Source organism: Cetorhinus maximus, chromosome 29, assembly GCF_964194155.1.
Source record: "Cetorhinus maximus chromosome 29, sCetMax3.hap1.1, whole genome shotgun sequence".
Taxonomy (NCBI): Eukaryota; Metazoa; Chordata; class Chondrichthyes; order Lamniformes; family Cetorhinidae; genus Cetorhinus; species Cetorhinus maximus.
Window position 1 is genome coordinate 14184801 of NC_135907.1, and position 18050 is coordinate 14202850.

The 18050-nt window shown below is 44.2% G+C and overlaps 1 protein-coding gene across 3 annotated transcripts in view; it reads right to left on the reverse strand.

Moving 5' to 3' along the window:
- Nucleotides 1–976: 976 nt before the first annotated feature.
- The window catches only part of LOC144669284 (protein phosphatase 1 regulatory subunit 29-like), a 349720-nt gene continuing 332646 nt past the window's right edge, over nt 977–18050 (reverse strand). For all 3 annotated transcript variants that reach the window (XM_078531622.1, XM_078531621.1, XM_078531623.1), the window contains one exon: nt 977–6580. In XM_078531622.1, the coding sequence (XP_078387748.1) occupies nt 3934–6261 (2328 nt within the window). In that variant the 5' untranslated portion in view covers nt 6262–6580 and the 3' untranslated portion in view covers nt 977–3933. The remainder of the gene's footprint in view (nt 6581–18050) is intronic.

The following is an 18050-nucleotide window of genomic DNA, read 5'->3' on the forward strand; positions in this document are numbered from 1 at the left end:
TTAAACTCACTCAACCAATGCAAGCTGGGCAAAGCAACAAATGCCCTTAGAAGTGAATCATGTAATTGAAGAAATTCTTTGATTAAATAAGGTGGGGGAACGATAAAATTTCAGCAGGGACTCCTATAAATGAGGACTGAACACTGAGCTGGAAAATGAAGTGAAGAGAAAGAGATCGAGAACAACCTTTTTTTCCTCTCATTAATGCGAACATCAAGACCTATGCCTAGATGATGTCCGTCTCTACTCTCTTCCTCTTTCCTGCACTTGGGAATTAATTTGCAATTGCCGACTACTCTTTGGCCTGTAAATAAAGTAGTTATTTTGGGCAGGTTTAAATTTCCTATTGCTCCCCACCACCACCCCCACAAAGAAGGAACTGGGAAGAAATGGTTCAACCTAAGTATTCATGCATCCCTGAAGCAAAGGTTAAAATGGAATCTAGCAACCACAGGAAAATGGCACCTAATGTTGCCATGACAACTGCAATTCTCCAAAATAGGTGGCCATCTTGATTGGATAACATTTACAAGGCATCCACGCAAGTACATAATGCCCATGATTGGCCTGTTTGATCTCATTATAAGTCTTTCTTTCTAGAGGATATATTATAATACAGAAAGTAATGAATGCTTGGCAGAGAGTTATTATTCAATCGAAGATTCCTGGTGATAATCAAAAGCAAAAGTTCTTGTAGTTCTTGAAGTATCCCCCACAAAACCCTGAGATCAAAACAGAATCTTCAACTCCTTCCTCAGTCACTACTTCTCAGCCTTGAAGTCATTCATACAGTAAGATTCTTAAGTTGACTTACTGGTGATGATGGGCATTGAAGGTGTAACATGCCCTGGACTAATGTGTTAGGCTCTGGTGCGTTGAGGTTGACCTTATCTTGAGAGGTCAATGTGATAAATTAAAGAGACTACAAAGATTCATATTTCTGCAAAAAAAAACACACAGAAACAAAACAGCGTTGATTCCATTTGTTGGCACAATCCATTTTGCATAATGTTTTAGCAAACCATACACTTTGGTTCCCAGTGAATTCTTACTAAAGAACATGACAGATGGTATTTCTGAGATGTGGAAGACTTTCCCATTCTGGCACCCAGTGACGGCATCAAACCGTGCCAAGGTGCAGGTATGGTCATAGAGTAAAGCTCCCTCTACGCTTGCCCAGTCAATGAGCATCAGCCCGATTTCAGAATAGCATTCCACTACTCTATCATTGTACCATTTTTCTACATCCCACGGCAATTATTCTATGGCCTCTCTGAGTGAGATTCCCAACCAACCACCTGTTAGTATCGACTAAGAGGTAGCTTTGGCATATGCCTACTAGGATCTGGGTTGAGTCTTTTCATTTCATCTTAGGTCTTCACAGCCAATGATGTACAATTGAGATGTTTATCCCCTCAGTATGGCCTGGATTATTTCACTTGTACTACAAATTACTTCATGTCTTCCATTTTTTCTATAGGCCTTTGGCCCTTTGACATTGTAGCGGGTCCAAGAAGTGACAAGTCACATGATGAGAAGGCTTAAACACCTTCCATGGTATTAGAACATCAAAATGATATACATATGTGATTTTTTAAAAAGCTATATTTACATTGCATTTTGCAGTAACTTCATTATTTTATTACAATATTACCAAAAAAAAAATTGCAAGTAGAAAAATATTGGTTGCCACCATTCATATTCAATTGTAAGGGGAGATTGCGAATAAGCATTTTGATTGGGTGATAGGAGATATGCTTGCTTTGAGGTGAGATGAATGTTAGTTTTTCCTAGTACTCCCCACCCCCACCTCCACCCCTCCATCCTACACCCCTTGGCCAGCTCCCAAGTAGAGCGTTCCACTACGCAAAGCCAATGTAAACAGCATCTGCACATTGGCAGAATCCAAACTTGGATTTGGAAAGGGGTATCTTCGGTGCCCTTCACAGCAGCCTGGTGCTGCCCTTGCCAGGAGTGGGCAACAGAGTGGGCAACAGAAACCAAACTGATCCAAGTTTGGAGTATTTGATTATGAAGGGAACAGGTTCCACTAGGACGAAACGTGGAAGTTCAACATTCAGAATGACTCAAATGCCAACCCTTCCTCTCTTCAACTGAGGCAGAGGCATGGGACTCTAACTTCTAGATTTAACCTTAAAGCTCCTGCCGTATCGCTAGACCAACAAAAAAATGGTTGCTCCAAAATTACTGCTCACGATATTAGTGGTCAGACGCTGAAGGAGCTTGTATGATAACCCTATGCTCTAACAAAAGAATTAATCCATTTATCGCTCAACACTTTGAATATAATAGCTGATAGATGAATATCACGCAAACACATTAAAGAACTTGTATGTATACAGCACCTTTCATGACATCCTAATGTGCTTTGTAGCCAATTCATTGCTTTCAAAGTGCCGCTATGTAGTCAAATATAATGGCCAATATGGTCACAAACAGCAGTTAGATGAATGACCAGTTAATCTGTTTTGGTGGCCTTGGTTGAGAGATAAATATTGGCCAGAACTCCAGAACTAATTCTGGACTTCCTCAAATACTGTCATGGGAACCTTTACATCCACCTAGAAGGGATTTCAGTTTAATGTCTCATCCAGAATCCAGCAATGCAGCACTCCTTCAGTACTGCATCAGTCTACGTGCTGAAGTCCTAGCGTGGGCCTTGAGCCTATAGACATCTGACTTAACAGTGAGTCAAGAAACAAGACAGTTAAGTGCTTGTCCAACAGTAAGTTTTGTGCTAACATTTTTGAGAGATACATTTGTCTGGAAAGTGAATGGCCATTTCAATTAGGGCATTAATAGGTTTTATTTAGATGTACAGGACTGGAATGCTGTGTGGAGACGGGAGGTCGGAAATTAGATTTAGGAATATTCCAAAGACTTATCAAACTATCCAAGATAAAGGGGGCTATTTTAACTTAACTGGCCAGATGGGAATCCATGGGATAGGGTAGAACACCAGATTTACAACCCTCCCAATAGTGCTCTCTGTTGACTTCAATAGGGAGTAAAATTGAACAGGATTTAAAACCAGCGCAGCATTCAATTTTGGTGATCTTCTAATGGGTGGCTTACATTAAAATTGCCTCCAATGTTTCACTTTTTAGCTGGGATCTTTTACAGTTAAACTTAGCCTGAGATGCTAAGGATGGGTCGATGTTCAATTTGGGTGTAAAACTGGAGTTGTGGGTTAAACCGCTGTGCCAATGGAAATCAAAAACCTGATGGTGTCTATAATGGGTGGCCCAACTGCAGCACGTACAACTACGACAAAATGGCCGGGAAAATCCACCCAAGATCTCAAGGTCCATAGGTTCGAAAAGCATTGTTGGCGATGATGGTGGAACCAGAGATTAACGCGCACTCACAGCAGTACGATGACCATTATTTTAACAAGCTGTTAATCCCAATGGGTTAATGGCTCTGTTAAAATAGTGCCCAGAGGAACATACTAAGAACCCACTAATGTTACCAGCCAGAAAAGCTAGGCCTTTGAGAAAATTTCCATAACCACTTCCTATCTGTCCATTTTCATTGGCTGACAGGAATGAGATCTTTTCACCCAGAGGGAAAGGCTTCTCCCAAAAAAAGACACCCTTCCTGATTTAATTCCCGTAACCGTGATCATGTACGGCCAGTGGTAGCTAGAAATGCCCCTCAATTCATAACCTAATTAACGTTATGGGGTAAGTCAAATTTTGCAGTGTAAAAATATGACTGGATTATCAGGAGCAGATGGAGGGGGAAGGGGGCTGTTCAAAAATCAAGATCTGGTGAGGAAACATTTGAGGGGTGTTTTCTGGGCTGTGGCTTATAAAATGAGACGTTATAAATGTCTAACAAATGAAAAGGACCCATTAATCCTTTTGTTTTGTTTTTTTTTGTAAACTTGTCAATCAGTCTTAAGCCCAGTCACAACTTTTGCTGAGCAGAAACACCTTTCCAATAATCTAAAATATCGTGCAAGTCTTCGTCTTTAGCAAACTGGACTTTCTTTCGCAAGGCGTGGCCAGCTGCCATGTACACCTCCTCCCGAGGGTGCTTTTTATAGGGGCGGAACCTCTCCCAGATCTTGTGAGTGCTTTCCGACGAATACTCCGGGCTGGAGGAATATCCAGAGAACTGGTGCCTGGGGGAGAGCTGGGAGTAGGCGGAGTCCCTTTTGGATCGGGAGAGTGGCTTTAATAGTGTGGACCTCTGGCTTATAGTGTCCCCGTGTTCTTCATAATACAAGGCAGGGAAGGAGTGGCGATGTTCGCTGCAGTGGTAGGTTTGCTGTACCTCCAGACGGTGGATTTCTCCCTGGGCCACTGACGGAAGACGCTTTAAAGGCGTAGGTGTGGGGATGCTCTTCTCGATGTATTTTGCCTCTGTCTTGGATGCCTGGTCGGGGATGTCGAGGCTGAAGACTCGGGTGCTCTTCCCGGAACCGCTGGATGAGATACTGCAGCGTTTCTTGCCGGTGTCCACACTGCTCTGCCTTTGCAATGGGTAACCTCCCTCTTTGTAGGTTGGGGAAAGGAAACCAGGCCTCTCCAGCTGGGAGGAGGAAGTGCTGGGCGTGATTTGGCGGTCAATGGACATCTCAGAATCAGCGCCGATAAAAGCAGCAGAATCCAGCTTCAAAGCATCGATACAGTTGTTGATGATCTTGTTGACCTTGTCCACCTCTTTGGCGATAGTGGAGATTTCTGCTGTCGACCCTTCCCCGTTATCGGTCTGCTTCACTTCCTCGCGGTCGGTGGCCTCCCCTGTGCGGACTTCTATATAGTTGCCCTTGGTGGCTTTGGGAGTCTCGTTGACTTCCATTGGCTTGAATTGGCCCTTCTCCCCTGACACAGAGGGAAGTGAGGACATCCTCGATACTGAAATAGGCTGCTCATGGAACTTTTGCATTGAGTGAATCATACTGCTCGTCTCGGACTCTGGCCCGTACCTCATCTCCAAGATGGTTTTCTTCACGTTGATCGACTTCTGTTTCTCCTCTTGAATCCTTCTCTTACGCAAGCAGTAATAAACCACACCCAGAACAATGACCATGCCAAACAAGCATCCCAGGATAGTCATAATGTAATGTGTGGTGGTGGAAGAGTTGGAGGGCTGGGTTATCATTCGCCCTCTTGTGGCAAATGTCAAGCAGGTGTGGTTGAACCTCTGGGACTTTTGGATGGAAGCCACACAGAAGGTATAATCTGTATGGGCCTTCAGCTTCTCCAGCTTAATATATTCTTTCCTGTTGCGTAGATTTGTCACATCAGAAACATAACTATTGTTGTACTGAACGAGAATGTACATTCTGCTGTACGGGGAAGGGATCTGAACCACTAGCGTTGCCCCGGTGATGGTCACATGGTGCAGTTTGATGGTAGGGCTATTTGAAGTGTCTAGAGTATATGTCGTTATAGGCTCTGTGGAAGAGAATTCTGCTGGGTTGATTCCCGAAGAGTAGGCTTCGGGATCTTTCGAAGCCATGGGTGTGGAAAATGGAACAACTTTCACGCCATTCCGACAGGAGGAAGCAAGTAGACTGATGGCATTGTGGTTACTGTTTGGCCTCGGGCTCAACAGGGGATAGCCAGCATATTCCGCGGGACTCTCGCACTGCAGTCTGTCATACGTCTTCGTAACATTGTTAAACTCGGCGAGCCAATTCAAGAAACCAACGAGCTCGCAGGAGCAATTGAAAGGATTGCCTGCCAGCTCGCACACCATAAGGCCACTGAGACTGGTGAAGGTGTTGCTCTCCAGTTTAGCCAACTTGTTGGCAGACAGGTCAATACTGATGAGGTTGGGGCACTCCCAGAAACTGTTCACCGAGATGCTCTCAATCAAGTTGTGCTGGACATACATATACTCCAGCCTGGTTAGGCCCCGGAGCATGTTCTCTGTGAGGTTCGTCAGCTTGTTGTAGCCCAGCTGCAGCACGCGCAAGTTTGACTGGACTAAAAAGGCGCCGTCTTCAATGTAGCTGATCTCGTTTTTCGTCAAGTTCAGGTCGGTCAAGTTGCCAAAGCGGCTGAGGGAACTGTACAGGAGGATTTTGAGTTTGTTCTCATTGAGGCGGAGATCCAGCACAGTGCTATTGATGTGTTGAGGGATGGCCTCATAAGGGGGTTGGTTCTGGCTGCAGATTGCCAGCCAGACATAGCCTTTCTCTCCCTCGATCAGCCAACAGTCTCCACAGACCTTTCCAAGCTGGGTCAATAGAACAATCGCTGCCCACAGGCTGATACGGGACATTGTTCAGGACACAGTAGCTGACTTTTGTCAACAGTCTAGGTGTGACTAGTGGCTACCATTAGTTTCAAATATAACCAGCAACAGCAGGCCAGTTCTAGTCATCTCTGCTTTCATTGCTCTTTATGGAAGCACTTGACCAAAAAAATAATAGTTGTGAAAGCAGAAAGCAATCAGGTTTTTCTTTTATATTCCTGGGGTCTTTTCACATTGGAAAAAGGAACTGTTCAAACACACTATTTTCAATAACTGTTCAACCTCTCGATTCCAGCTTTGAAAGAAGATCACCTTCAAACCTCAAATGATCCATGGTCGGAGACTCCTGGAACAACAAAAATAAGGCAACAAATTACAGAATTCATTAAAATGATTGTAGCACTTTTCAACAGCTTGAAGCAAGTTGAATGTTGTTTTATTTTTTTTAATATTTTTTCTTTGTAATAGATTCTTCTAAAGGCTGAGACTATTTCGCACATATGTACACCCAGACACACACCCCTCTTTGAGCACATCCATTATGAATTCCTATGTAAACATTTATAATGCAAGCTTAATTACCAGTAAACTTGTCACATTGCAATTAGATGCTCCTGCCAGTGGTGGCACTATAGCACCCCAATTTTGCACCTCCCGGCTCCGCAGCCTGTACTGCAGAGATATTCAAATGTTGCAACCCATTCTGGACACTCTAGCCCCTCTTCTCTTGCTCATCGGTAACAAATTTCTAAATTGTCGTTTGTGGGAGCTTGCTGTGTGCAAATTGGATGCCGTGTTTCCTACACTACAAAAGTAACCACAATTCAAAAGTACTTCGCTGGCTGTGAATTGCTTTGGGACATCTTACGTTCATGAAATGGTGAAAATCTGTCTTTCTAACACTACCAAACGAGACTAACTGGTCATTATCGTATTGCTGTTTGTGAGACATCTCTGTATGCAAATGGACTGCTACTTCTTCACTTAAAAATAGTTCATTGGTTGTAAGCGCTTTGGGACATCCTTAGGATGTCAAAGGTGCTACAGAAATACAAAATCTTTCATTCTTTTTTCAAATATTTATCGATAAATAAAGTTTAAATCAATACTCGACCGTATGTATGATAACTGATATTGGGATTCTGATTTAGTAACACCAGTGAGGTAACAGCACTAAAGGGGTCATAAATATCAGGTAGTCAATGATAAATCTAATAGATAATTCAGAGGAGACTTCTTTACCCAGAAAGTGGCTAGAATGTGGAACCATTATCCCATAGTTGTGAATGGCATAGATGCACGTAAGGGCAGCTAGATAAACACACGAGGGAGAAAGGATTAGAAGGATATGCTAATAGGGTTAGATAAAGTAGGGCAGTAGGAGGTTTATGTGGAGCATTAACAATGGTAAGGACTTGCTGAATGGCCTGGCTCTATGCTTTAATTCTATGTAAGAAAAGCCTCTAACAAATCTCTAGACTCACAGAATTTCATCAGGTCAAACCAGCGGGTGAGAAATATGAGTAACAATTTGACTGCAATGGATTGCCAGGGCTCGAGGACTGTATATGACCCACAAGCTGTAATTTAAACAGGGCTGTTTCAAATAGACTCACCAGTTACAGAGGAACCATAAACTGGTATATATAGTGCCTTGATAAATACGTCCATGTACAAGACATATGTATAAGACACACGACTGAATGGCTTATTCTGCTGAACAGCTGCTCTGTTACTGCTTAAATCATTGCATGTTTTAGGGCTTAAAGTAACTAACAAAACAAAACCACTGAAGTTTCTAAGTTTCATATTTTATAATGTTTACACTGAAGAAAGACATGCATTCATATCACCAATGAAGTACTTTTGAAGTCACTGAACGGCTGCAGGGCATCCTGAAGGGGGAGGGTGATAAGGCAGAGGTCATGGTGCATGTTGGTACCAATGACATAGGTAGAAAGAGGGATGAGGTCTTGCATCAACAATTCAGGGAGTTAGGCAGTAGACTAAAAAGCAGGACCTCTTGGGTTTTAATCTCTGGATTACTCCCAGTGCCACGTGCTAGCGAGCACAGAAATAGGAGAATAGAGCAGATGAATACGTGGTTTAAGAGCTGGTGCAGGAGGGAGGGTTTTAGATTCCTGGATCGCTGGGACCGTTTCTGGGAAGGTGGGACCTGTACAAGCGGGACGGTCTACATTTGAACCAGAGCGGTACCAACATCCTTTCGGGCGGGTTTGCTAGTGCTGTTGGGAGGAGCTTAGACTAATTCGGCAGTGGGAGGGGACACAGAATGTTAGCAGAATAGGGACACATCATAATACAGTAAAACACTCAAGTCAGAGGGAGTTCAGCTGCATTAGGTTTCAAGGGAGTAAGGCAAGGCTGGATGGCCTCCACTTTAATGCCAGGAGTATTATAGGTAAAAGGGATGAGTTAAGGGTGAGGATTGACACATGGAATTGTGATAGACTAGCCATCACAGAGACATGGCTGAGGGAGGGGCAGGATTGGCAGCTCAACATTTGGGATATAGAATCTTCAGGTGAGACGGCAGGGGGGGGGAGGGGTAAAAGAGGAGGAGGCATTGCATTATTAGTTAAGGAGTCAGTTACTGCAGTAAGGAGAGATAATATCTTGGAGGGGCCATCGAATGAAGCTTTGTGAGTAGAGTTTAGGAATAAAAAAGGAGCAGCCACATTGTTAGGTGTTTATTATAGACCCCCAGATAGTCAGCGGGAAGTTGAGGAGCAAATATGTGCACAATTTGAGGAGGTGTGTAAAAACAATAACAATTGGGTAATTATATTAGGTGATTTCAACTTTCCTAACATTAATTGGGATAGACATAATGTTAAGGGCTTGGATGGGGTGGATTTCTTGAAATGTGTACAGGAGAACTTTTTAGGTCAATGTGTGGAGGGTCCAACAAGGGACAACGCAGTGCTGGGCCTAATTCTGGGGAATGAAGCCGGACAGGTGGATGAGTTGGTGGTGGGGAGCATTTTAGTGATAGCGACCAAGACATGGTACAATTTAAGCTTAAACTTGTTATGGACAAAGAAATAGACAAGTTGCAAAAAAATGTTTTGGATTGGGGGAGAGCGGATTTTAGTAAAATAAGGCAGGATCTGGCCAAGGTAGACTGGGAACAGCTACTTGTGGGGAAATCTACAGAGAAACAGTGGGGGGTGTTCAAAAAGAAAATGGGGAGGGTACAGGCTCAACATGTTCCCTCTAGGGTGATAGGAAGGAGTAACAAGCCCAGAGAACCATGGATGACCAGAGATATTCAGGATACGATGAGAAGGAAAAGAGAGGCTTCTAGCAGATACAAGGAGACCAAATCAGCAGAGGCATTAGTGGAGTACAGAAAGTGCAGAGTGGAGCTTAAGAAAGCAATTAGGAGAGCAAAGAGGGGATATGAGAAAGCTCTGGCTGGTAAAAGTAGGGAAAATCCCAAGGTATTCTATAAGTATATCAATGGGAAGAGGATAACCAGGGAAAGAGGAGGGCCCATTAGGGACCAAGGGGGCAATCTATGGATGGAGCCAGAGGACATCGCTAGAGTGTTGAACGAATACTTCACATCCGTCTTCACCCAAGAGAATGAGGATGGAGGTATGGAACTCGGGGAGAGAAACTGCGAGGTTCTTGAGCAAATTGATATAGGGAGTGACAAGGTATTGGAGGTGTTGGCAGGCTTAAAAGTGGACAAATCTCCAGGTCCGGATTATTTGTGTCCCAGACTGCTGAGGGAGGCAAGGGAGGAGATCGCAGGGGCTCTGACCCAAATTTTTAATTCCTCTCTGGCCATGGGGGAGGTGTCAGAGGACTGGAGAACAGCTAATGTGGTTCTGTTATTTAAGAAGGGTTGTAGAGATAAGCCAGGAGGAACTACAGACTAGTGAGTCTCACATCAGTGGTAGGGAAACTACTGGAGAAAATTCTGAAGGAGAGAATCTATCTCCACTTGGAAAGGCAAGGTTTGATCAGGGATAGTCAGCATGGCTTTGTCAGAGGGAGGTCATGCCACACAAATTTGAGTGAATTTTTTGAGGAGATGACCAGGTGTGTAGATGAGGGTAGTGCAGTTGATGTAGTTTACATGGATTTCAGCAAAGCCTTTGACAAGGTCCCACATGGGAGACTTATAAAGAAGGCAAATGCACATGGGATACAGGGTTAAAAACAAAAAACTACTGCGGATGCTGGAAATCCAAAACAAAAACAGAATTACCTGGAAAAACTCAGCAGGTCTGGCAGCATCGGCGGAGAAAAAAAGAGTTGACGTTTCGAGTCCTCATGACCCTTCCGTAGTTTGATAAGGTGGATACAAAATTGGCTTAGTTGTAGGAAACAGAGGGTGATGACACAAGGATGCTTTAGTGACTGGAAGCCACTGTCCAGTGGCGTACCACAGGGATCTGTGCTGGGTCCCCTATTATTCGTCATTTATATAAACGACATAGATGACTATGTGGGGTGGTAGGATTAATAATTTTGCGGATGACACAAAGAATGGCCGGATGGTTAATAGTGAGGTTGAGTGTCTTGGGCTACAGGAAGATATAGACGGGATGGTCAAATGGGCAGATAAATGGCTGATGGAATTTAACTCTGAAAAGTGTGAGGCGATACACTTTGGAAGGAGTAATTTGACAAGGAAGTATTCAATGAACGGCATGGCACTAGGAAGTTCTGAGGAACAAAGGGACCTTGGCGGTGTGTCCATAGATTGAAGGCGGAGAGGCATGATAGTGGGGTAGTGAAAAAGGCATATGGGACACTTGCCTTTATCAATTGAGGTATAGATTACAAAAGTAGGGAGGTCATGTTGGAGTTGTATAGAACCTTGGTGAGACCACAGCTTGAGTAGTGTGCAGTTCCGGTTGCCACATTATGGGAAGGATGTGATTGCACTGGAGGGGGTGCAGAGGAGATTCACCAGGATGTTGCCTGGGATGAAACATTTAAGCTATGAAGAGAGGTTGGATAGACTTGGGTTGTTTTTGTTGGAGCAGAGAAGACTGAGGGGCGACCTGATCGAGCTGAGGGGCATGGACAGGGTGGATAGAGAGCAGCTGTTCCCCTTAGTTGAAGGGTCAGTCATAAGGGGACATAAGTTCAAGGTGAGGGGCAGGAGGTTTAGGGGGGATGTGAGGAGAAACTTTTTTACCCAGAGGGTGGTGATGGTCTGGAATGCGCTGCCTGGGAGGGTGGTGGAGGCAGGTTGCCTCACATCCTTTAAAAAGTACCTGGATGAGCACTTGGCACGTCATAACATTCAAGGCTATGGGCCAAGTGCTGGTAAATGGGGTTAGGTAGGTAGGTCAGGTGTCAGTGCAGACTCGATGGGCCGAAGGTCCTCTTCTGCACTGTGTGATTCTGTGATTCTGAAGTGAAGTCACAGTTGTAATGTTGGAAACATACCAGCAAACGTGTGTGCACAGCAAGCTCCCACAAACAGCAGTGCGCCAACGGTCAGATAACCTGTGTTGTTGATTGAGGGATAAGTTCTGGTCAGGACATTGGGGAGAATCCCCTTTTCTTCTTTGAAATAGTGCCATGGGATCCTTTATGTCCACCTGAGAGAACAGAGGTGGGGTCTTGGTTTAATGCCTCATCTGAAAGATGGTACCTCCAACAATCCAACAGTCCCTCAGTACTGCACTGGAATACCTATTTAGGTGCTCAAATTTCTGGAGTGGGGCTTGAACCCACAACCTGTTGATTTGTAGGAACATAGGAACAGGAGGAGGCCATTTACCTTCCTGAGCATAGTCTGCCATTAATCGCCATTTGATAACCTTCAATCCATCAATCTCAGTTTTAGAATTAGCAATTGATCTAGAATCAGTGCCATATTTGTGGATGAGAGTTCCAAACTTCTATAAACCTTTGGATGTAGAAGTATTTCCTAATTTTACTCCTGAAAGGTCTGGTGATAATTTTTAGACTATGTCCCCTGGTGTGAGACTCCCTCCCCAACCAGCGGAAATAGTTTCTCTCTATCGACCCCTATCTGTTTCTCTTAATATCTTGAAAACTTTGATCAAATCACCCTTAGCCCGCTAAATTCCAGAGATTTCTTTTTATTTGCTTATGGGATGTGAGCGTCACTGGTGAGGCCAGAATTTATGGCCCTGTGCTAATCGCCCCTGCAAAGGTGATGCCTGAGCTGCCTTTTTAAACTGCAGCGGTCCGTGTGGTGCTGGTACCTCCATAATGTAACCCTAGTTTGCGTAATCTCTCCTCATAATTTAACTCTTGGTATCGTTCCAGTAAGGACACGCTGCACCATATACCGTCCTCGAGCCCTGGCAATCCTTTGCAGTCAAATTGTTGCTCATATTTCTCACTCGTTGGTTTGACCTGATGAAATTCTGTGAGTTTAGAGGTTTGTTAGAGGCTTTTCTTACATAGAATTAAAGCATAGAGCCAGGCCATTCAGCCCAGCAGGTCCTTACTATTGTTAATGCTCCACATAAACCTCCTACTGCCCTACTTTATCTAACCCTATTAGCATATCCTTCTAATCCTTTCTCCCTCATGTGTTTATCTAGCTGCCCTTACGTGCATCTATGCCAATCGCAACTGTGGGATAATGGTTCCACATTCTAGCCACTTTCTGGGTGAATTATCTATTAGATTTATCATTGACTGCCTGATATTTATGACCCCTGCAAAGCCAATATATCCTTCCTAAGGTGTGACACTCAGAACTGCTCACAGTACTCCAGGTGTGGCTTAGGCACAGCTACGTACAGATGAGGCATGACTCTATATGCTTTGGATTCTAGTCCTCTAGGTATAAAGGCCAGCATTCTAATAGCCTTTTGACTATTTTCTGTACCTGCCCTTGACATTTTAACGATCTATCTACTTGGACCCCCAAATCTCTTTGAGCCTCTACTCTAGATTTTCCATATTTAGGAAGTATGACCCTTTTAGGGTCCAAAGTATATGACCTCACATTTGCCTACATTGAAATCGATTTGTCACAGTTTTCCCATTCACTTAATTGATCGATATTTGTTGGCTATTTAATATTTCCATCTACATCAATGCCACTTACCTTTGCGTCATCGGCAATTTGGATATGTGGCTGGTTTCTATCCCATCATTTAAGTCATTAATAAATATAGTGAACCGTTGAGGGCCCAACACAGGTCCTTATGGGACACCTCTAGTCACATCCTGCCGATTAGAGTACCTGCCCGTTATCCCTACTCTCCATCTCCTGCCTTATAGCCAGTTTCCAAACCAGATCAATAAATTGCCTTCAGTTCCACGAGATTCCACATAGGCTAACAATCTCCTCCCAGGGACTTTATCAAATGCATTCTGGAAGTCCATAAAAGTAACATTCATAAGCAGACCCTTCCACCACCTTAGTCACTTCTTCAAAAAATTCTATTAGATTCATCAGACATGACTTACCCTTTACAAATCCAAGACACAGAGTTGTGAGTCACTGAAACGTGGCTGACTCTGTTATACAAATTGGGTTTAGGTAAGTATATTATTGCGTTATATACAAGGATTATATTACACACAGGTTTAATATTCTGTCTTACACACACACACACACAGAAATATCAAACATGCTGTTTATCCAGGTGTGACACTGAGATATAACGCATTATTTGACAGGCATAACACTGCTAAGGTTAATAAAACACTGATCCACACAGAAATAACATCTGTGCATGTTTTACCCTTCTACTTGCATTATGCAGTGCCTCCGAGACTTGCTTATTTAACACAGCCACTAATACTCTGATAAAAACACTGTTGACAAATGAGCATAATATTGTTTCAAACATGCTGCTGCCCAAACTAGACTGAACAGGCAGTAAAATTACTTGTACAAAAATGTTACAGGCACCTGCTCATTATTTCACATTGTAATCCACCTACTGGGGTGGAATCTGAGCACATTAACTCATATTCTCATCCTTGCTAAATACATGTATTTATACCATATTAGCTCACGGTGTATACAACAGTCAGGTGGGTTGTTTAAATTTGTAAAACTGTCCAGTCAGTATTTTTTTTCCTGGTTTAATTTTCTCACGTTTATTTCTCCTCTTGCATTTATATAGCGCCTTTCTAGTCTTTAAGACACCCCAAAGCACTTCATGCGCAATTACTTTCGAAAGCCCTGTGGTTCTGAGGGTGAGTGTGGCAGCCATTTTGTGCAAGGCCAATTAGCCCTAAAAGCAGGGCCTGGGAGAGTGGGGGAGAGTGGGGGGGGGGGGGGGGGGTTGCAGACGGTGCCAAACGCCAGGGCCTAGGGCTCAGCTTCGTTGCTCGAAACTGAGTTTCTTGTTGTGTCCCAGCCTGAGCAGCCACAGGCAGAGCTTCAGGCCCCAAAGGTCAGGCTGAGTTCCGATTTTTTTATATATCAGTGTCAGGTCAGTTTCACTGAGTTGCTGCACTGCTGCTGTTTCTAACCTTTGGGCAGCTTCGTGGTTCCGTTTTTTTTTAATTCCCCCGCCAGAAGGCCACGAAGCTGGCCGAAGGGTAACAGTAGCAGCGCAGCAACTCAGAGTGTTCTTGCTGGTAAAATGGTAAGTCAAATCTCTATTTTAGAGTCAATTGGGTGCTGTTGGGGGAGAGATGGTCAGGGGATGTTGGGAGGGTTGGAGGGGTGGGGGGGGGGGGTAGGTTGTGTGTGTTGGAGGGCTGGGGTAGGTATGGGGTTGTTGGAGGGGTGGGGGAGATTGGGGGCTGTTGGTGGGGTGCAGATATCTCGGAGGGTTAATTATAAAACACATACATATGAATTGGGAGCAGAAGTTGGCCATTCGGCCCCTCGAGCCTGCTCCCCCATTTGACAAGATCATGGCTGACAAGGTCATGACCCGGCCTCCACTGCTCAGGGTCTTGTACATTTCACGATTACCTTTCGTCATGAGGCTGGAGAAGATTACAGAGATTTAAGGGCGTGGAGGGATTTGAAAACGAGGATGAGGATTTTAAAGTCAAGTTGTTGCTTGACCGGGAGCCAATGCGATGAGCACAGGGGTGATAGGGTAATGGGACTTTCTGCGAGTTAAGACTGGGGCAGCAGAGTTTTAGATGTCCTCAAGTTTACGGAGGGTGTAATTTAAGCCAGGAGTGCATTAGTCAAGTCTAGAGGTGGCAAAGACAGTTTCTTTTATTCTTTCCTGGGATGTGGGCATCACTGGCAAGGCCAGCATTTGTTGCCCATCCCTAATTGCCCTCAAACAGGCCTTGCTAGGTCATTTCAGAGTCAATCTGAGTGGGTCTGGAGTCACATGTAGGCCAGACCAGGTAAGGATGGCAGATTTCCTTCTCTAAAGGACATCAGTGAACCAGGTGGGTTTTTACAACAATCAATGATAACTTCATGGTCATGAGAGTACTGAATCTAGCTTTACATTCCAGATTGACTAACTGAATTCAAATTTCACCAGCTGGCATGGTGGGATTTGAACCCATGTCCCCCAGAGCATTAGCCTGGGTCTATGGATTACTAGTCCAGCGACATTATCACTATGATGAGCTGAAAAAGTTCTTTATTCGCCTGAAACAGCAGTGGAGGCCTCAGTTTAATGTCTCATCAGAATGGCGGCTGGGTGGAAATTGGGCTTTGTTGTGGCTGGTGCAAAGCAAGGGCCAATTTCAGGGTCCAAAGTCCCGTGCCAAAAGTACACCTGGATAGCTGTTTGTTTCAAGACAGCCAGAAAATAAGTCTGCCCAGGAAGATCCCCTTTAAATACATCCCCATTCTCTAGGCTAACAGAGAACCATTCAGGAAAATAAATTGTAACCAGACCTGATCATTTTTGCATAAACCTTTGGCTCGGTCGACCTTTCCTTTAACTGGCTGTCTAAAATTGGATTTTTCTTCAGCTCTTTAGAACTATTTTCATGAGTAAGTTGTACAGCTCCAGTTTTAATTGATTGGTTCCAATTACCCTGAACACATAAGCTGTTAATATCGCTCATATTATTACTGCTGCTTATTCTGAGCTATTCAGTGTTTGAAATTATAATTTTGGCATAAGGGCTATCAGCCCTGTGATATATTTTTTTTTAAATTTAAGGCTGGAAATTAATTTGAGTCGCTAAGTGGGGGTGAACTGGGCTCAGAGAACGTTCTCTAAGCCCAAGCGAGTGGACCTAAGACCCAATTACTGAGCCTCAGGCCAAGGGTTGTCAAACCTGCAGTCTCCACAAATCTCCTTAATACCATTGTGAGCAACACCGGGGGCGGGGTAAAGGATAATTACAGAAAAAGGCCATTCGGCCCAACGGGTTTATGTTAGTGCTTCTGTTCCACACAAGCCTCCTCAAACCTTAACCGCTCACCCTGGGAAGACATCCAAAAATATTCTGTGTTTTATAAGTTTCTTTGAAAACTTACATTCAGTCATTTGAGAACTGTGGGAGATGGGAGGAAAAGGTTCTTAACAACAGAACAGGCTTGCTAATATTTTTGAAAGGACTGACTCTGTAGAAAAGGGCACTGGACCCAAAGATTTTCAGTCAGTAATCCACGTAATTAATCAATTTAATTTCACTGCACCGTCGGGGAGGGAGCGGTGTAAGGGGTCGGCAGCAAGGGCAGTGGAATGGCTCTCAACAGCACCCTCCCCCACCAAATGTCCAATCCCTCGATCAGGCACTGAGTGCCTTTGATCAAGGGACGCCCCCCCCACCCCCCCACTGAGCCCCCAAACCCCAGAAGTGACAGGCTGACAGGACGCCTTACCTGTCATGCATACCTCATGGCGATAGGCCCAACGGTGATAGGCTGAGTTAATACCAACGGTGGCAGGCTGAGATCCTTAAGGCGGACATTAAATGACCACTTAAGGGCCTCAATTGGCAGCGGGCAAGAAGGTCGGGCATGAGCCTTCCCACCCAGAACTTAATTCTGGCGGAGGCGAACCGGTGTCGGGGTTCTGGCAGGCCACCATCCCACCTAATTGCATCCCCTTCCCGGCTATAAGCTCGCCACCAGTGACAGCCATGATTTTGCTCTTTTTGTCTACCTTAGCCACTGTATCTCTTCTCTGTCAATCAGTCTCTATCTCTATCTGACTCTCAGACATTTATCTCTGTCTCTTTCCATCATTGTCTTTCTCTCCTCCAGTACAACAGTGACTACAATTGAGAAAATTCTTCATTTTTAGTTTTAAGCGCTCTGGGACGTGATGAGGTTATTACAAGTGTCGCTTGGCAGTACAGAACTTGAGTATTGCTGAAAAAAGAGGCATGCTGTCAAAGCTTTACATCTTGCACTCATCAGGACAGATAGTCAAGAATACCAAATCTAAAGGGAACAACAATTTCTACTGCATGAGAAGAGAGTGCTAATTGGTTGGCAAGTGGACTTTGATTGGTGGAGGCATTACCATGGGGAGTGCACCAGGGAACAGTTAACTGCCAAACTTTTGTTTAATTCAAACCAGGCAGATCGACTCTGATTGGTTAAGGCATTGCCATGGGGAACGAACCAGGGAGTGGCTGATCCCCAAGCTTTTTAGTTGAAAATCGTGCAATGCGTGGACATGCTCTGATTTGGAATTTTTGCAAACCTGTCCTGATGAGTGCAAGATGAAAAACATCAATGGCATGTCTCTTTTTTTCAATAATAAACACAAGTCCTTTGTACGCATGCGTGTGTGTGTGTGTGTGTGTGTGTTGGGGGAGGGGTGGGGGTGTGGGTGTGTGTCCTACTCTCAGTTACTTTCTCTTTATATTTTCCTCCGCCCCTTTGGTGTCTTCTGAATTTAATGGAACAAATATTAACAGGTCCCAGATATGGATAATCTCCA